Below are 20,917 nucleotides of genomic sequence, written 5' to 3'. Positions count from 1 at the left end.
GTCACCAAAGGACGTGACTTCTTTGTTACTTCTATCTGTAGAATCCCAAGAAGTTAATTTCGTTCAAGGACCTTGGGATTTTCGATCTAGCAGATACTGGTGTCTGCTAGTTGCGGCGTGGCTGTCTATTTTCGAAGATCGTCTGAATTTCATCAATCAACAGGTTTCCTTTCATATCATGTCTTCTTCAGCAAGACATTCAACCCAACCCCACCTATCATCGCTCGAGACAAGCTTTAATTGGATCAGATATGTAATAGTTAGTTTGTGTTTGGTAGCGTATGTAAGAGCATATGTGGCTCATTTAGAATTTGTTTTCTGTTTGGTTGTATTAGCTTTAGCCTGTACTTTCTTTTTTAATTAATGTACGTTTTCCCGATGTCAAAAAAAAAAAAAAAAAAAAAAAAAAAAAAAAAAAAAATTTAACGCTTATTTCACGTTGGAGAGGTCGTATGGTATAATTTCAAAAAAAAAAAAAATAATTAGAGGGACCTACTGCGGTACTGCTTACTTCCACCTCATACAGTCCTGCTAGCATTTGATTTTGCGACAACGAAGTGACGAGTAACAACAACGGCAAGAAGTAATATGCAATATGGACGATGGTTAAATCTTTGAAAAATCAAACACAACTTACATTAAACACGAAGGGCCCACGTTTCAAGTCGTCATGCCGAATCGTCAAAAACGAAGATAACAACTCTTAGCCAAAACAAATGTACATGGAAAAAAAAAAGCTACATTGTACTACCTCAAGCACAAATCCCAAAAGGCATGGCTGCTACTGCTACAAATGATACCACCATCACTGCCGCCTCCACCACCCATATATTAGTCTTTCCATACCCAGCTCAAGGTCACATGCCTGCACTCTTAGACCTCACACACCAATTAGCTCTGCAAGGCCTTAAAATTACCATCTTAGTTACCCCCAAAAACCTCCCTGCCCTAACATCACTCCTCTCAACTCACCCAACTTCCATTGAAACCTTAGTCTTGCCCTTCCCTCCACACCCTAAACTTCCTTTAGGTCTTGAGAATGTGAAGGATATCGGAAATTCGGGTAATGCCCATGTCATTGCAGCTCTTAGCAGGCTGGAAGGAGAAGTTATACAGTGGTTCCAGTCCCACCCTTCTCCTCCTCAAGTTATTCTTTCTGATTTCTTCCTTGGGTGCACCCAACTTTGGGCAACACAGCTCAACATACCTAGAATCGCATTCTTCTCGGTTTCGGCATTTTTAACCTGTATTCTAACCCATCTGTGGCTGCATTTGGATAAACTTCCTACATCAAATACTGTTAAGTTTTCAGATCTTCCCAGGTCCCCTTCCTTTATTCAGGACCATCTTCCTTCTATATTTAGGAAATTCAGGGAGGGTGATCCTGACTGGGAGATTGTTAAGGAGGGTATGCTTGCAAATTCCAAGAGTTGGGGATACGTCTACAATTCTTTCGATGCTCTGGAAGCTGAGTATTTGGATCATCTGCAGAAAAAGGTATTGGATCAAGGACGTGTATACATCATCAGACCATTAAGCTTGATCAACCACACGGGTCCGGATACCAGATATGATGTGCTCAACTGGCTTGATACATGTCCTGATAGCAGTGTGCTGTATGTCTGTTTTGGAAGTCAAAAACTGTTAACAGAACCTCAAATTAGGGCTCTAGCTTTAGGTTTGGAACAAAGCAAGACACGGTTCATATGGGTGATCAAGTCAGATTCCAGTCAACAGGTCCCAGATGGGTTTGAAGAGCGGATCTCTGATCGGGGTGTTGTATTAAGGGGCTGGGCCCCACAAGTGGAGATACTGAACCACAAAGCAGTAGGTGGGTTTGTGAGTCACTGTGGGTGGAACTCTTTGCTTGAGAGTATAATGGCTGGAGTGATGCTTTTGACTTGGCCAATGGAGGCTGATCAGTTTGTCAATACTAAGCTTTTAGTGGAGTACACAGGGTCGGCAGTGAAGCTGTGTGAGGGAGAAAACACGGTACCTGACACCGATGAATTGTCCCGGATCATCAACGAGTCACTTGGTCAAGATATACCACAGAAGGCAATGGCTAAGGCGATGAGAGAAAGGGCATTACAGGAAGTAAAAACTGGTGGAAGCTCATCAACAAACCTTGATGAGTTGGTCAAAGAACTGAGCCTAATTAGAGTACCAAAAACTTAGAAAAGGAACAAATGTTCTCTAGAAATTATTAAACAGTCATCAAGTTGAAGCCATTCAAACATCGAGTGGTAAGAAGAATCGTGAGCCTTCATAATAAGAATTACAAAAATAGCTGATACAAGTCTACAAAAATAGCTGCCTTGGAAATTGCTCGAGAAGGTGTGATGTAATCAGTCAAGATGATGAATGTGATACTTTTATTACAATAAATAAATCAGATGACATTCGAAAATGAATATTCAAAAAAAAATCAGAAGAATCCATTTCTTTATACTTGTTCCTAAGTAGAAAGTGTTCCATCTGTTATTGAATGTGATACTTTTATTATAATAAATAAATCAGATGACATTCAAAAATACATATATAATAAGTATGACTAATTTAATTGTCTTCGTAATTACAAGCAGGTCAGCAGATATTGTAAATCCATCTTAGATCTAGTATGAGTATATACTTCACATACACACATTCAATACGAAGCTACCTACTATGTTCTATAGTCTAAATTCCTATATGCCTTATTATGCTCACAGTAAGTCAGTGACATATCTCAAAAATGCACTTACAAGTGGAGCTGAATCCATTAGTAATGTAAGCTGTGAATTCCACGCAGCTCTCTGATTGCTGTGCATATCCCAAATATACAGTGCTTACATGGATATTTTATATCTTCCATTCCTGAGCGAAACGATGACATAAATTTTCATTAGCAAACTCGCATATTCACTTTGGTCGCATGAACATGCAGTGAAATCAGGATAAATTTATCTAAGGATAATCAACCTGCAACACTCAGAAGTCTTTTCACTAGTCAAATATACAGAACTCCCTGGTTGTAGATTTAATCAGAACACTAAGCAGCAAATTTATATCTGAGTAAAGCTGAATCACTAAAGGATTGTAATCTCTGATTTTTGCATAAAACAGCACCTCCTACATGCTTTTGTGGAGATCGTTGTGCTTCTGCGCTGAAGAAATAGTAATTAAATAGCATGGAGCACCTGGATGTTCAATTCAATACTAGCTAGTATTACTTATCCTACACAGCAAGCCCAAGTGATCGATATTTGATCAGGTGAATTACTGCATTTATAGAAGTCACGTACTTTAGACCTCAACTCAACATGAAAGTGAGAAACAGAGGCTTCCATGCCTTTTCTACATAATCAAACTTCATTTCATCAAACAAATTAGATATCAGTTAACAAGAATATAGGTCTAGTTTTGTTCAGAATACTGTACACACTAGGAAAAATATTAGTATCTTCCCTAAAATGTGGAACTTTTATCTTCACCCCTTTTAATAGATGGATGGAACCAAAATAACTTGCATTCAGAAACAATCAACTCCCACCATCACCTCTGCGCCAATCTGATCATGTCATGATACTTTGGTGTATATCAACTCCTTTGACTAATAAGGCAATGCAATGCAGCTAAGTAAATCAACCTTATGTCCCTTTATGAACATTTGTCTCTACCGTACAAGAGGGAATTCCTATTAAACGGACAGAAAATACCCGGCACCATATATAAGGTATCATCATAGATCATGGCTGCAATACTTAAGTTACACGTTAGTTTTCTACTTTTCTACTGAATAAATAGTGGGCATTTAAAAATCTTGAATATGTCCTTAAAAAATAGGTTTTGAAAACCCTCCCAAAACCCTCTAGTGGCGCACGTTAGAAGTGAATGCTACCGTGCACCCCTCCGGTAATATGGGACGGAAAAAGATGACGGCAGCTCCAGTACCTGGTTCGTCGGGACCAGGCTCGTCTATTGGGCCTCAATCAACGGTAAGAGGAGAGAATAGTAAAGGCTTGGAAGCTCCTGCCAATGAAACAGTAAAAATGGGGATCCAACCAGAGAAGTCGCCTACGATAAATAAAGAGGGAAGTTCAAAGCAAGAAATGGCAAGGGTTTACTAGTCACAATCGAATCTCAGATAAAGGTATGGGGTTAATGTTTGTTGCTCGTACTATTATTGATGGGTATTTGAGTGCAAAATTGGACAAAAACGAAGTTGAAAAATTGAATGAAACATGGGAAAATGCAATTATCATGTATGTAGTAGGTCAAAATCCTACCATAACAACCATGTGTGCCTATATTAAAGCTCATTGGGGGCTCATGAATGATCCATCCTTGTTTAAACATGATGAAGGCTATTTTGTTATACAAATGAAGTGTAAAGAAGATAGGGATTATTCTGTTCCTCATTTGTTCTATGGTAAACCTATGATTGTGAAACTGTGGACACCTAAGTTTGATTTTCATAAAGAAGTCCTTAAGGTTGTTCCTATTTAGGTGAAACTACCAAATCTACCTCTTAATTGCTGGAGTGATAACTCTTTAAGTAGAATTGGTAGTGTGTTGGGAATCCCTATTTATGCACATGAGTGTACAACTAAGGTTCTAAGAGTGTCATTTTCCCGGATTCTTGTTGAGATGGATGTCACAAAGGCTATCCCTCAGAAGACCCTGGCGGTAGAAAATTTGCTCAAAAAGTGGTGTATGAGTGGCTCCCACCATTCCGTAAAACCTGCCAAATGATTGGGCCTAATTGTGATGTTAAAAGAAAGGCTCCGGTTAAGCCTATTCAGAAATGGGTGCCTAAGGTGGCCATCCACACAGGGGGAAACCAGTTGAAACTCTGGATTTAGTTGATAATAGTGAAGCTAAGGATAAGGAGGAGACTAACACTATATTCGATGATGGTGTTCTTGCCAAGGATGTAGATCTAAGCTGGTGATCCTCCCTTGGTAGTAAAGCTTATCATGGATATAACACATGTTAGTACTCATACACAGCAAACTATAGAGATTGAAGAGCCTTGGAAAATTGTGACTAGGAAGTCTAAAGGAAAACAAGTTGCTTTTGAGGCTGCTAGGGTGGTTACTTTTAATAGTGGAGATGACTCAGGAAGACCAAATCCCTATTTATCATAATGATCCTTGTAGCTTGGAATGTTAGGGGTCTTATGATCCTATTAAAATTAAGGAAGTCACGGATTTTATTATAAACATAATACTGTTTGTTGTGCTTTGTTTGAAGCCAGAGTGAGAAGAACTAAAGTGGAAAACATTCGGAAAAACGTCTCGTAATCATTGGAGTTGGAATAGTACTTATGATTCTCTCCAAGAGGGAGAATTTGGTTTGGATGGAGACGTGATGAGGTTAAATCTATATTGTTGGAGACTATAGAACAATGTATGACCCTACAATACAGTGGGAACCTCTATGTTCATAGTAGTTGCAGTATATAGACTACATACCATAAGTGATTGAAGAGAGTTATGGAGGGAGCTATTGCATATCAAAGCTTCTTATTCTGGTCTTATCATCGTCATTAGTGATTTCAATGTTCTTGCAGACATAATAAATAGAGTGGATGTAAGTGAAGCAGAAATCCAGGATTTTGCTACATTTCTTGAGTCTCTTATTGAAGCACCCAGTAGCGGTTTGTTTTTCTCTTGGAACAATAAGAGCTAGTAATAGGAGGATTTTAAGTAGGATTGACAAAGGGTTCATTAATGAGGCAATGCTACACCTCTACCTTGACATCATGATTAATTATCTCCGAGGAGGTATTTGTAACCACACTCCTTTGGTGGTTAGATTCTGCCAGCACGAACAACTAATTAGTACGCATTTTAAGTTCCTTAATATCATTGTTGCTGATGATAGATTCATCCCCACAATTTAGGGGACTTGGAGGACTTGTAATGCGAGGCATAAGCTGAAACAAGTATAGGAGAATTTGAAGCAAGTTAAAATGGCAATTAAAACTCTTCACTCTCATCACTACTCCAAGGCTCACAAGAAGGTAGAAGAGTTTAGAGATCAGTTAAAACTGGTTCAGCAAGATCACAATATAAATGTTTGTGAAGACGTGCAGTATCTACTGGTCACATCACATGTTGAAGAAAGTATTCTGCATCAAAAATCCAAAATCCAGAATAAATTGGCTCTCTATGGGAGATTCTAACTCCACATTTTTCTTTACAACTGTAAAGATTCAAAAAGCAAAGAACAATATCAATTTGCTTCAGAATGACCAGGGTGAAATCATTACTCCTCCTGATGAGATCCAGCATGAGATGGTGAGCTTCAATAAAAAGCTACTTGGTACATGTGCCAACACCTTACCTTCTATTGATCTGGTAGAACTTTGAACATTGAGGCTAGAAGATTTTTTATCCAAGCAGCTTCACATCATGATGAAATTGATATTGCCTTAGGCAAGATTGATGATAATAAAGCGACACGGGTTGATTGGTTCAATGCTTTATTCTTCAAGAAGACTTGGAATGTCATTAAGCATGATGTTTATCAAGCAGTGTTAGAATTCTTTCACAAGCCTTTATGCATAGGCCCATGAATATTACCCTGCTTACTCTAATCCCTAAAGTAGACCAAGCCTTACATGCAAAAGATTTCAAACTTATAGCATGTTGCACTATGTTATACAAAATTATAGCTAAGGCTCTTACTAATAGGCTTGGTGAAGTGATTCATGAAGTGGTTAGCCCTTCCCAAGTTTCATCCTAGAAAGATTCATTAGAGATAACATTATTCTTGCAACTTAATTGATTAGGGGATACTCTAGGGCCCATGTGTCTCCTAGATGTGTGATTAAAGTGAATATAGAGAAGGCTTATGACTCAGTTAAGTGGTCCTTCCTTGAAGCTATGATGTTAGAGTTGGGTTTCCTAACCAATGGGTTGAGTGGATCATGGCTTGTGTGAGAAGTGTCTCCTATTCAATGCAGCTAAATGGTTTACCTTCTAAACCATTTCAAAGGGCTCAGACAAGGAGACCCTCTATCTCCTTCTCTCTTTGCCTTAAGCATGGAATATTTGAGTAGATTTCCGGGTGCTTTGAAGGAAAACCCTAATTTCAACTTCCACCCAAAATGTGAGAGAATTGCCCTCACTCATCTCATGTTTGCTAATGATCTTTTGCTCTTTGCAAGGGTTGATCATAGCTCAATGACTAAGATCATGGATGCTTTCTGAAAATTTTCTTCGGCTTTTGGGTTAGAAGCTAGTGTTGAAAAGAGTTGTATCTACTTTGTTGAAGTTTCTACTCACGAAGCTAATGAAATTTATTGTTGTTTCTCTTCTAGTGGGAACCTTGCCTTTCAAGTATCTTGGAGTGCCTTCAGCATCTAGGAAATTGAACTTCTCACGGTGGAACTTCTCACGGTGCAAGTGTAAGTGTAAGATCTTGGTTGATAAAATTACTGCTAGAGCTCAGACTTGGATGGCTAAGTCTCTCAGTTATGGTGGTAGACTTCAATTAATTAGAAGTATCCTTAGCAGCATGCAGAACTACTAGGCCCATATCTTTCCTATGCCTAAGAAGCTTATCAAAGCAGTTGAGATGGTATGTAGAAGGTTTTTATGGACAGGAAAAACACTAGAGTCCAAAAGATCTCTTGTGGCTTGGCATACCTTCTTTCATCCTAAGGTGGCAGGGGGACGGAATGCTATGCTTAAACTGTTGTGCGCTATATCTTTTAAAGCAGATAAACTCGAGGTGTAGTGGATCAATGCATACTATATGAGAAGAGCTAATATTTATAATGTTGTTATAAGTAGCAACATTTCTTGGATACTACCTCCGTTTCCTAAAGATCTTCCTTGTTACTATTAATACAGATACCAATGAGAATTAATTTGTGCGGGGTGTGGGATGGGTAAAGTAGGAGAGAGAAAGGGTTAAGATAAATAAACAAATAAAAAGAGGTTAAAGTAAGAGAGAGAAAGGGAGTAAAATTGAATTAATAATGTAATGGTGGGCCATATGATAGGAACATGAGAGGGTAAAAACGAGAAAAAATATTCCAAATAAGGAATAAAGTAAAAGAGGGAAGATCTTTTGAAAACGCACTTAAACGGAAAGAGGGAAGATCTTTAGGAAACGGATGGAGTACTAAGGAAGATTGTCAGATCTAGGGAATTGATTCATGAGATTGGTAGATGGGAGTTTGTCACTCATAATGAGCATAAAAAAAGCCTATAGGCTTCTTCAAGCCAGTTTTCAGAAGGTTGATTGGAGAAGATTAATTTGTAATAATCATGCAAGTCCAAAAGGTAAATTCATTATGTGGCTTGCTCTTCAAAACACACTGGCTACTTGTGATAAAGTTAGCAGATGGATCCCAGGTTACAATCTTGCCTTTGCTCTAATGTAATTGACTCTGTGCAACATCTTTTCTTTCAATGTTGTTACTCTTCTGAAGTGTGGGCTAAGGTGCTGCATCAGGTCAGAGTGAGTCACACCCCTTCCTGTTTTGAGGAAGAAAGCAAATATGTGATTGATAAACCAAAGAGTAAGAAGCCCGATGAGCAAGTTCTTGTGATTCTGTTCACTGAAACTGTGTATGACATCTGGAAGCAATGAAACAGGAAACTTTTCGATAGCGGCAGTCTTCCTGTTCAATCACTTGTAAGAGAAATCATATACAGCTTGTAACTGCAATGAGAAGCAAAGAAGTCTTCTCTTTCAGTAGTTAATTGTTTGTTTCTGCCTCCTACTTAGGTAGGGTCCTTCCATTGCTTTCTCTTTTGTTGTTGTAGGCCTTCTGTGGCCTCTAATGTTGTTTGCCTAGGTTGTACTTCAATCACCAATATTTTTTGGTTTTCAATAACAACTTTAAATTGCCAAATAAAAAATAGTGGGCATATCAGGCCCTTTCAGCATATAATTGTCATAGTTGGACACTCAAAGCATTCCTCAGGTTTAAATAACAAGCAAAAGCAGTACCATTCTATATCTTTGAACATATTCTCTCCGTAACCAGATGAATCAACTCCTCCAAGACTCTAACTAATCAGAAAAGGCAGTAACATTATATCTCTTTGCACATTTTCTCTCTCCCTAACCAGATAATGTCCTTGTCAGATGCACCCTAAAAGTCCCACATGAATAATGTCCATCGTATCATTCTCTGCTATTAGTTTTACTGAAGTGGCGTAAGTTGAATGATTAAAGAGTAAAGGATGTTAGACACTGCACATCCCCAACCCTTTGAAATAGTGGCCGATGAAACACCAATAAGGAAGGTAGTTCCGACTTGGAGATTGTCAAGGAGGGTTTCCAGAAAATTCGAAGGATTCAAGGTATGTTTCCAACCCCGAATGTGCTTCGAAAGGGAAGCATTTGTATCATATGAAAAAGTAACCGTGCCACAGGCCCACAGGAAAGTGTAGAGCACAGGCCTTGTTCCCATTAAAGTCAGTTGAAAGATTTGTCATTTGTGAGCGTGAGAAGGATCAGGCGCGCATTCGAAACTCAAAAACCGTATGGGGTGCACTCAGATGGTTTAGCGCCTAACACATGGAATTTTTTTCATGAATGTTTTTTCACCAGTAATGGAAGCTCCAACATTGGGCCTAAAGTGCAGAATAAGAATAGTTGACCAAGTTAGCATTTTCATGAATATCATATTTGTGTATCATTGGTTATTTATCAGTAATAGTTGGTTGATAGGATATTGTTTGTTATTAAGTAGTGATATAGTTAGGCATAGTTCTCTTTTTACGTAAAGTTCTTTTATTTGGCTCTCTGTCATACTCTTGTAAAGCCTTTATAAGAAGTTGTAAATCAATGATAATATTGAGTTACTAAAACCTTCACATGGTATGAGCTTGTTGATCCCTTCCTTTACTCTCATATTGATATATACTACTACTTATTTGTTGATTTTCTTGACATGTACGTTCCTTGCTTCTTTATATTAGATTTTATTGTTGAGGGAGTATTCCCCTGGGGCACTAGTTTACCTGCAAAAAGTTGAACAAAGTGAAGTTGAAATTATAGTGGCAACCGAACTTTCACGACACACCAACAGTCCAACACCCTATAGTTAGAAATAATTTTTTGCTGATTTCACTCCCAAAATATTAGAGAGGCAACCTAAACGGATATTTGTTTACAATTGTTGGAAAACAGCAAGGAGCCTACGGGATTCGTGTAGTAGCAGATACCATAATTACCAATCAACAAGCATAAATAGCTGGTCTAGTAAGGAACAGAAACCTCTGGGTAAAAATAACCATGTTGTAATCAATTAGAGTAGATAACTAGGACAGGATATACATTTCATGTTAACTGTTAAAAACCTGAGTATTTTGTTTGCGACCGGTGCATACAGTTTTCTACGGAGCAAATTAATATCATTTTGACAACAAAATACTATTGGGGATATGATGATGCCAGAAGTTGTATTTGTTCAACACGTTTGTCCCCAAAGAAACTTAAATCATATACTATAAGGACATTTGTAACTGTTACCTGTGACTTCAGTCAGAAGATCAGATGACTATTGTTCTCATGGGACTGCTTGTTCCAAGGAGAGATTACCAACCACTTCCTTGAAATCTGAAAGTTCCAGGATTACAGATCAGAAACACATACTCTTAAACTTAAGATTCTTCTCATTCATAACACATAAGTATATAATTTGATATAAAGAGGCATATATCAAGCTAGGCTACATTCTTCTGACCTTTAAAAATATACATCTAAGGAAAAAGATCCTAGACAAGTTCTAGTAAATTCCAATAAATTCAGATTAATTCAGTTCCTTTAAGAACTACCCAAGTTAATTTATAACTTATAGTAAGTTATGAGTTAATTCACCCAAGTTAATTTATAAGTTAGAGTAAGTTATGATTTAATTCAAATAAGTTTTATAAGCTCTGATTAGTAAGCTCTAATAAATTTTCAGTTCCTTTAAGAACTACCCAAGTTAATTGCAAACCTCAATTTAGCTTGAGGTTTCTTCTAATTTGATACGGGTTTGATGGTTTTAGAGAGGCAAGAGGATTAAGAAGCATGTCTTACGCGTGAAAGGTGGAACTATGAAAAGAGAAGCACTATATGGGGGGGGGGGGATACAGAATTGCAATTCTACTGAAATGTGCAAATCGTGAATGTTTTAGCAGTTTTTATTTTGTCCAACCAGTATCCACTACGTGAGATACAATTATTGCTCATGTCCACATGTCAAGGGTCACTTTTTAATTCCTTGGAGCAGTACAATATTTAGCATATTTATTGTAAAGCAAATTTAAGTAGCAAATCTCCCCCACCTTAAACATTGCACGTCATCAAAAATTCTGATTAGCCCAAACAATTGCATGTTGTCAGCTTTCTCTAAAGACAATTTATTAGATGAGATTTAGATCTAGGAAACAGCCAATGATGCTAAAGGTCTATCTCTGTGTGACTGCAAAAGGAAAAACTAGAGTGTTGCAGAATGTCAGTGATACATCCAAGAGCAAGCAAAATTATCAGCACGTCAGGCAGCAATTATGCTTTTCTTTCATGCTTTAAAATCGAAGCATAAATATTCATGCACGAGAAGACACATTTACGAGAGACAGTGACCTGCAAGGCAACTCTTTCTAAATCATTGAAACAGAGTGCAGTTCAATAAGTTCAATTGCAGAGGAAACATGAGGTCCAGAATTTTAGGTGGCCTTGTTTGTTCCACAACTCATCACTCAGCTCCAATGATATACATTCGTGGGGAATGGAAGCACAGAAAGCAGTTTCAGAATTTGAACTTGCATATTTTGACATTCAATAGGATCTGAATTATAAGTTGATATATTTGCCATAGTGAATTCTTTCAACTCATCAAGTGTATCCTATGTCCTGAAGAGAAACAAAGGACTTAATCTTATGCTTGAATTCTTATAAAGACAATAATGCTCCTTAACAAGTCTCATATAGTTGACATCAGTCTACATTTAAAAGCCATCATATCATCTTATTTTAGGTGTTCAAAACAGCTGTCATGCAACTATCACTGCTCGAAGATCATTGTGTCATCAAGCAGCCAAATTATGGAGATCCTAGAAAGATAATATTACAACATGACTAACTAAGTCAAATGGTTGTAATGATAAGGTAGATAAACATCCACTTACCTGTTTTGCCTTTCTGCTTGTCATGGTACATCCTGACCACTTTCAGTGCCCAGTAACCATGGCATCATACTGGACATTGTCATAATTGTCGCAACTGTAGATAATAGCCTGAAAACCATGAAGCGTATTCAGCAACCACAGTACTATACACAATCACTATCACAAAGTATAGCCATATATACAAATTCTTGCAGGATCTGGTCCTGGAAACAACCAGAAGCTTACTCTTAACAAGGAGTCCAGAACACCATTTACTGTTCCGCAGCTCTCGTAGCACCCTTTTTCGTTCCTATCTTGATTACTATCAGTCTTACAGAAACAACTTCTGTTCCTGCAAAATGATTAAGCAAGGAATTAAACTGACTCTCAAATCTCAAAGTTCACAAGGTCATAAGATTGTCTTTGATGATATTAAATACTGATGATTCTTATATATTGTCACGACATTTTCCATTTAATTTGGAAAGGCCACGTTTTCTCCAACATTCCTTAAATTGAAGACAGAAGATTTGAAGGGCAGGAGGGAGCATAGACAAACTATGAATACCTTGACAAAAAGCCATTTTTTCTTTAGCAATCACATGGCCTTGGGAAAATGTAGGGATGGAGAAAATTTTAGAAATATAAGGACAATAAAGTTAAGGTAAAAGAAGTTGTTCAACAGGCAAATTCAAAGGTATATAAGATATATACGACAAAGACGAACTAGACTTGAGAGACCGTGATTAAAATATAAATAAGTAGCCAGAAGTAGACAAGTGACCTCTATACGGTGAAGTTTGTGAAAGATGAAATCCAAAGGAAACTCTCCAAAAAACATTACAAGGAGAATAAACTAATGCGTTGTTTAATGAAAGTTAAAGTGTGTGTTCTCTGCCTATTGAGTATCAGTATTATAACAATTGGCATTCCATATACAGAAGCTAGTATACGTAACAATTGGACTTCCACATACAGAATCTGGTATAAGCTAAGAAATGTCAATGAAGATGTACAAAAAAATGGTTTATGGCATTGAAGTTTGTATAAATGAACATTTTACAAAAGACGCTTCCAGGAAACTATTACTTCTCAAGAGCAAATCACAACAGGGCTAACCAAACACTGTTAAAAAACAAAATTAAAACTCTAAATGCCAGGTTATAGAGGCTTTTGGTTTAGAATAACAGTTCAGTAGTTGAAAGTATTATTCCTTGCCACCAATGGATACAACAAACGGTTCCAAGAAACTATTACTTCTCCAGAGTAAATCACAGGGCTAGCCAAACACCGCATAAAAAAATTAAAACTCAACTTATAAATCTCAGGCTATAGAGGCTTTTGGTTTCACTTCAAAAAAAAAAAAGGCATTTGGCTTCGAGAAACAGTTGGGTAGTTAAATGTGTTTTTCCTTGCCACCAATGGAAACGATATTCTACCAAATTATCCAACAAAAGGCATATGTGGTCCGTATATCAGAATTCAACCCCATAATTCAATAGAAGATCTTTTGATCAAAGTCAACATCTTTGCAAAGACTTCCCACGTTAGATAAGGAACCCCACATGTAGAAGATAGCACACAACCATCTACTCTCAAGGACAGAAAAGTGAATAGGACAGAAGCATGCTGGCAACAACTATTGCATTAAACAATTGTCAATCATGCATATTATAATAGAACTAGAAACCTGAAACATAAAGTATAAGTTCTAAATGTATACCTGACATGATCTCCTTGCGAACATTATCTCAGTGATCTCAGAGAAAGTAGAGAACAAGACATTGCTTCTCATAGAGCATATTAAAGAAAGGCCTCAACCAGCACATCATGAAGTTTCTTATCAGGTAAAATGCCATTTGACAACATTACACAGAAAAATAGTTTTGCTTCAGTGAGGAAACCTCTCTTGCACAATCTATTTATGAAAGCAGTAAAATCTTTGATGGAAACTTGATAATCCTTCTGCAGCATGCAATGAAAAAGTAAAACAGCTGCAGATGTATCTCCCTTGACACAATGTGCTTTTATCAACGTAGTGTAAGCAACTTTTGTCAGACCAATCTGCTGATTTTGAAGAAAATTCATTAGTCTATCTGCAGCCTTTAAATCACCATATAAGCATAGGCCATTCAGGAGAATATTATAAGTGGCAGAACTAGGTTGAAGATTTTCCTTTAGCATCTCATTATGTAGGCCAAATGCTCCTTCCAAGCTTCCATCTCTGCAGAGACACTGAATAATGGTATTGTAAGTGATTTGATCAGGATTAAGACCGAAAATATACATTTTGGCAACCACTTGTAGAGATTCCTGCCACCTCCTCTGGTTGCAGAGACCTTTGATTAAGACAGTATATGTGACATGTGTTGGATTCAAATTTTCAGTCATCATCTCCTGAAGCAACTCAAGCATGACAGCTGTATTTCCAAATTTACAGTACCCATCCATAAGAGTGGTATAAGTTACAGCATTTGGTAAAAGTCCATGCACCCTAATCGTCTCAAACCACTTTCTAGCCATGACAAGGTTTCTGCTTCTACAGAACCCATGTATCAATGAATTAAATGTTATTACGCTTGGCTTAATCCCCTTCTCTAACAACTGCATGTATAACTGTACAGCATCTCGATTATTACCATACTTCACATATCCATCAATCATTATATTATACAAAGAAACATCGAAAGATAAATCACATTTTGCCAAGGCATCAAAGTACATTCTCGCCTCTGGCATCATCCCCTTATCACATAGGCCAGAGAGAATTGTTCCATAAGAGACTAAACTGGGGAAGATTCTTCTCGCATACATTTCACTGCAGAGCTGTATAGCTTTATTCACTTCCCCTATCTTGCAAAAGCCATGTATAAGGATAGAATAAACAACCATGTCTGGTTTTAGTCCTAGGCTTTCCATCTCATCAAGCAATTTGATTGCCTTTTCAACTTGCCCCATCTTACACAGATTATCAAGCACGATACTGTAGGGAATAATGCTTGGTGGAACACCCTGAGGAATCATCTTTTGTAGCAGCCTAAATGCTTCGTCCAAGTTTCCACCCCGGGAGTATCCACAAAGCAATACCTTATGGGTATAAGAATCAGGTTTTAGACCCTTGCTCGTCATTCTCCAAATGATCTGCTGAATTCCACCTACCAAACCAAGTAGATTAAAGCCTTTGAGAAGAGTGTTGTAAGTTACAATATCAGGTTCAATACCATTCTTCTCCATGTTTTCTGTAAACACCAAAGCTTCATCTACACCTCCAGCCATACATAATCCGTCAATGAGGATATTGTAGCTGTATACATCAGGGAGAATCCCACACTTGAGCATCATACAAAAGAAAGACTTTGCAACATGAACAAGGCCCATTCTGCAAAAACCAGACATAAGGGTGTTGAATGAAACAATGGACACCCCACTATCCTTTCCTTCAGTCTCCTGCCAAAATTTTACTGCTTCATGGAGCATTGACTGCCTACATAGGCCATCTATAAAAATAGGATTGGTATATCTGCTCTGTGGGATATCTCTGGCTTTAATTTCATCATACACATCCCATATAATATCAGTGTCTCTCAACTTTTGCAACAAACTATTATAGGTGTAAATTGATGGTTGCAAATTTAGAGTCTTCATCTTTGCCAAAACAACAAGGGCATCCTGCAGCATCTCACATCTTGAATAACAAAATGCCACCATATCCCAGACCAGACAAGTTGAGTTCCATTCCCTGAAGCTGTTATCCAGGATATCACAAAGAAAAGGCGCAGAACCTGATCCTAATTACACACACAAATGACCCATAAACAGTAAAGTTAGACTGATATTGCCCTATTCTAAGCAAATAATAACAGCACAAAGAAACATCATAAGCAGATAGATTATTTGAAACTAGAACAATGACAACATACTATAAATGTACATTTACATGCTACAACGTATTAGGAGCTGTGGTTGGATACTGATGAAGACATGAAGTTGATGGCTTAGTTGATGTAGTAGGACCAGTAGCTTGATGTGAAGGTAACAACACTGACATATTCATATGTCTCTTCAAACTATAATCTAATTACTTTAACATTCAATATCTATACATGCTGCTTCTGAAACTCCTGCCTATGCAGTGGAATGAGAGAACACTTTGACAAATGTTATCTATGTGACTGCCCAGAGGACATTTTGTTAATAAATAGAAAGGATAAACTAAAACTGAAGTACTGGGAAGGTACAAGAGACATCTTACATTGTCACTTTAAAATGGATTAACTGTAATCCTTTAAGCTCCACCAAAAGTACACAGATCTTTTCTTCATTTCATTACCTTTGACATTTGGCTTTTTTCATCTAAAATTCATGATACTTTGACACATTTACATGTATCAGTCACATCCTATGCATTTCAGGATACTTTGACACAATTACATGTATCAGTCACATCCCATGCATGAGTGGCCGTGGCAGACTCAACCATGTTAATGAAAAAAATTGTCCTATATAAAGTCTCAAATGTCCAAACCCATGTCAGAATGACGCGGATCCACAAATATGGTCAAATGAACCGAGTAATACAGCTTGCACCCCCTACAATAAACAAACTTTATGGGTGTATTAACTGAGCTGAATTACACTCATTATCCTTGATCAAACCTATATTGAACTTATTAGCCTTAAACTTAAACTAAATAAGTAGCCCACAAGTTAAGTGAACTGAGTTGTATGTTGCTTATGACTTGAGAGTTTGTTTTTTGCTTGAAATTGACTCATCTGAAATTATTGGAAGCTTGGAGCTTGCCTTAGCTTATCTATGCTTATTCCAACTTAAGTAGTTGTATATTGAAGAAGACTAAACCTTACTGGAATTCTTCTGAACTTGCGAACTTAGTTTCCTGAAATAAGCATCCTTTAAGGTGAAAAGAACATAGCCTTGTTAGCTTTCAATTGAACAGAAATATACTTAATTTATCACCTGAAGCTTGAACTGAACTAAACTTAATAAATTATTCGTAAACTAGACTGAATATAAAGGAAGCAAAACTTGTTAAGGTGAAAAGAGTGCAACTGCACAACGTATGCTATGCTACATTTTAGTCAAAACCGATAATAGATAATGCAATGAAAATCTACCCCATATCGGCTAACTAAACGTAATGGATTAATTTTCTTATATATATATATATATCAACTCAATATAATTGTAATTCTGAACTTAGGAGCCACTGAGAGGTAAACATTGAAAGAGATAAGAAATAAACTTAGACATTTTTTACGGTTTTTTAACCAAGTAACCTCGAGTTTTCAAACAATTCACCTAGTACCCCCCAAGTTTTCAAAATACACGGGGTACCCCTAAGTTTCAAACCAATACACTCAGATGCCCTTAATGACTAGAGACGTTAGCAACCCTAATTTTCTAAATTTCAACCTAAATAACCACTAACCCTAACCCTGAGCCCTAACCTTGAGCCCTAACCCTAACAATAACCCTAAACCAAACCCTAACCACCTCTCCCACCACCCTTGACCCCATCCCCCACCTCCCGCAGCCCCCCTCCCCACCCCCGCAACGCCCCCCTCCCCACCCCGTGACGCCCCCTCCCCCAACCCATTTGATTTTAGGGAAGAAATGTGACGCCCAGCAGTTCGAAGTAAACAGGGCAACGGACCACCGACAGAGGCGAGCAGGCTGGGCTACCGCAGTTCGAAGCAAACAGGGAGGAGAATCGTACCGAGAAGAGAGCGAAGGAAAGAGGGTTGATAGACGGCTGGGCGCTGCAGAGGTGGTGCGCACAGTGATGGTGGGGTGGTGGGGTGGGTTAGAGGTGGTGGGGGGAGAAATCGAATGGCGGGGAGGGGCTGGCAAGGTTACAAGGGTGGGGGAGGGAGAGTGGGGGGCGGGTGGGGGTGGGGGCTGCGGTGGGGGTGGTGGTTGCGGTGGGGCTTGGGGCTGCATGGGTTAGGGTGGGTGGGTGAAGGGGAGGGGGTGGTGGTTGGGTGGTAGTGGGGTTAGGGTTAGGGTTTGAAATTAGGGGTTAGGATTAAGGTTTAAAATTAGGGGTTAGGGTTAGATTTAATTAGGTAGGTAACTAGGTTTAATGAGGTTTAAGACTAACGGCGGTTAACACCTTCAGTCATTAAGGGTATCTGGGTGTATTAGTTTGAAACTTAGAGATACCCTGTGTATTTTGAAAACTTGGAGGGTACCAGGTAATTTTTTGAAAACTCTCGGGTACTTGGTGAAAAAACCGTATTTTTTAACTAAGAGCAAATTATCTTAATGATCCTGAACCTAATACTTCTAAAACTTTCTAAGGTTAACTTATCGTAACAAAAACCGTCTTCAAGATAATCTTCAAGCAACAATTGACTAAAAGCTTTAATTTGAGTCCTCAATTATTAACTTTTCAATAATCTCTCACTTTCCAATGGTGGATAAAATCTTTTTCTCCACCCCCTCCCTCTTCTTCACAAAATAAGTACTAGTATTATCATCAACAACATAATTGTCAACACAATTCAAACTTTTAACTCAGGAAGCATAAATCAAGATCAATTTGTGACCCAATTAAAACTCTGCTTCAAAAAAATGACTTGATCACCCAATTCAAGATCAGCATTTTAGAACAGCTTTTTTTCAGCTAATAACTACTTGTATTGTTCAAAAACTGTATATTGCAAAAAGCATCTTTGATATAAATAAACCAACCACAGTTTAATTACTATGCAAAAACAACACCACATTCTCATTTACTTCTCCAACATAACATCCTTGCAAAAACATCAGATAACCCAAACCAACCAAACACTACAACTAATTATTAAACACTCACCTTCTTCAACTACGATTTCCTTCATAAGCTCCTGTAACTGCTTAACTCGCCACAACCCTGCCAAAATATGAGCCACAACAAACCCACATTTCCTCGAATGCCGAAACCCATAATCACTCCTCAAAAACCAATAAAAACTCACAGCAGATTCCGGTTTTTCGACTCTCAATCTGTCAATAACTTGATCAACAGTATCCGCATCCAAACCGGAACTGATTATCACCTTAAAATGATCGCCAGAAAGAAATCGATGAAGCCCTAAATTCCTTAAACCGTGAATAATTTCAGAGACTGCATCGTTGTGGATAGTGATTAGGGTTTCGGAGGTAGTGGAGATAGGTTCATAGGAAATTACGGCGGCAGAAGTGGAAGTGAAAGAATTAGAGAGAAGAAGAGGAAGGCGGCGAAATCTCCACAGGAGATGACGATAAAGCATGGAAATTGAAAATCTGTGAGTTTTTTATGGCTCAGAGAAGATATTAGTGGTTTTAAGGGGAGGCGAGATTGGTGAAATAGTCCAAAAATGGAGGTTCCGGTGGTGGCGGAAGAGAGAGAAAGAGGGAAGGGCATCGAGGGATTTGGATTTAGGATTTAGGGTTTAGGGTTTAGGGTTTAAGGGAGCCGTTATCTTCCCGGCAATTTCAAAGCTTCCATCACGTCACGGGATCAATCATATTATGTGGCCAATAAGTAAACTTAGAAGGCATACGCGTTGGATCGCAGAATAGCACACTCTGAATGCTCTAGAAGGGAAAAACAAGCACCTTTTTAGAGCATTGTCAATGGGAACAAAAAATTTACCAAATTTTCCTTCTTACTCATGTTTTGTTCATTTTATGAACAAAAATATTACCTTCATTCTACTCATGTACAAATAAATCATCACTATACTTCATTTTATTTAAAAAAAAATTCCAAAATATGTTAATATGGGTATTATTTTATAGAGGGAAATAAATTATGAATTTTGGTATAATTTTTTTACTTTTTTATAAATAAATTTTTCGAGAAATTCCATGGAAATTTTCACAAAAATTCCCAAAGTTACCCAAGACATGTAGCAACTTGTCATTAGCTTGTTTTGTATAGTTTAGGATGAACAATTTGTTCACATGGTGAGCAATGAAAAATTTGTTCATGTCGTGGACAAATTATTATCACCAATAGGAGATGTGTTTTTTTTGTTCACTCAAAAAATTGCAATTTCATGAACAATTGTTTCACCATTGGCATTGCTCTTATGGCAAAGGCTACACATATACTCGATTTAGTGAGTCAATCATACATTGGTGATGTGGTAGCTTTTTATTGTTGTTTGAGTTTAGGCTCAAATATGTGTTTTCAAATTTTCATTTTAAATTTCAGATCTGATTTGTATTTTCAAGGTACAATTAATGCTCATAATTTTCCAACTAACTCCTTCTCTCTTCTCTTTTTTTTTACAGTAATTTTTTCCGAGTTTATCTTTCTCTTTCCTCTTATTTTTTTACAGTGATTTTTTTTGGGTTTATCTTTCTCTCTTCTAATATTTCATGTTCTTCAGGTTCTTGAATTCAATTATTTTTCTACAATGTATATTTTCTTATAGGGTTTGAATAATATAATTTTGTTATTATTTTTCTCTACACTATAAATTTTCGTTTTGTATTATATGTACATTTTCTTTAAAGATATTGTTTCTTCATGTTCTGCTTAAGTTTTGTTTTTACGTAAATTCATATGAATTATATAATTTTCGAGAGATAAATTTTTGTTTTAAAGGATTTGTTTTTTGTCTTTGTTTCAAAGATTTGTTTTATGAAGTTTTCTTTGTTTAAAACAAAAAAAAAGAATTCTAATTTTTTCTTCAGATTATTATTATATGACCTTCATCTTCACCATCTTCTACTATGAATCCTCTGTTTTATTCATATATTTCGGTAGTTTCATCTTATTCATAATGGTATTGATTAGTAACAGAATATGGACACTGGATTA

The 20,917-nt window shown here is 37.4% G+C and overlaps 2 protein-coding genes across 5 annotated transcripts; one reads left to right on the top strand and one right to left on the bottom strand.

Annotated features, from left to right (window-relative positions):
• Window positions 1-413: 413 nt before the first annotated feature.
• Window positions 414-2,575, top strand: LOC104896148 (UDP-glycosyltransferase 89A2). Its single transcript, XM_010682856.4, has one exon. The coding sequence runs from the start codon at window positions 775-777 to the stop codon at window positions 2,176-2,178; it is 1,404 nt and encodes a 467-aa protein (XP_010681158.2). The 5' UTR covers window positions 414-774; the 3' UTR covers window positions 2,179-2,575.
• On the bottom strand, window positions 2,522-19,661 carry LOC104896147 (putative pentatricopeptide repeat-containing protein At1g13630). Of its 4 annotated transcripts, XM_010682854.4 has the most exons (7): window positions 18,941-19,661; window positions 13,828-15,892; window positions 12,351-12,456; window positions 12,126-12,233; window positions 10,483-10,569; window positions 9,820-9,971; window positions 2,522-2,856 (listed from the first exon to the last, which is right to left on the bottom strand). In XM_010682854.4, the coding sequence occupies exons 1-2, from the start codon at window positions 19,374-19,376 to the stop codon at window positions 13,908-13,910; spliced, it is 2,421 nt and encodes an 806-aa protein (XP_010681156.2). In that variant the 5' UTR covers window positions 19,377-19,661; the 3' UTR covers window positions 2,522-2,856; window positions 9,820-9,971; window positions 10,483-10,569; window positions 12,126-12,233; window positions 12,351-12,456; window positions 13,828-13,907. The 4 variants fall into 4 exon arrangements, with proteins under 4 accessions (XP_010681156.2, XP_010681155.2, XP_057251869.1 ...); XM_010682853.4 differs by lacking the exon at window positions 9,820-9,971; XM_057395886.1 differs by lacking the exons at window positions 2,522-2,856; window positions 9,820-9,971; window positions 10,483-10,569 and adding an exon at window positions 10,630-11,434.
• Window positions 19,662-20,917: the final 1,256 nt, after the last annotated feature.

This window comes from Beta vulgaris, chromosome 6, assembly GCF_026745355.1.
Source record: "Beta vulgaris subsp. vulgaris cultivar EL10 chromosome 6, EL10.2, whole genome shotgun sequence".
NCBI lineage: Eukaryota > Viridiplantae > Streptophyta > Magnoliopsida > Caryophyllales > Amaranthaceae > Beta > Beta vulgaris.
This window is presented reverse-complemented; position numbering and strand designations above follow the sequence as displayed.

Coding starts and splice junctions, on each gene's coding strand:
- LOC104896148 (XM_010682856.4), top strand. CDS start 775: ATGGCTGCTACTGCTACAAATGATACCACCATCACTGCCGCCTCCACC.
- LOC104896147 (XM_010682854.4), bottom strand. CDS start 19,376: ATGCTTTATCGTCATCTCCTGTGGAGATTTCGCCGCCTTCCTCTTCTT. Junction 15,893..18,940: donor GGAAATCGTAGTTGAAGAAG/GTGAGTGTTTAA, acceptor GTGTGTAATTAG/GATCAGGTTCTGCGCCTTTT.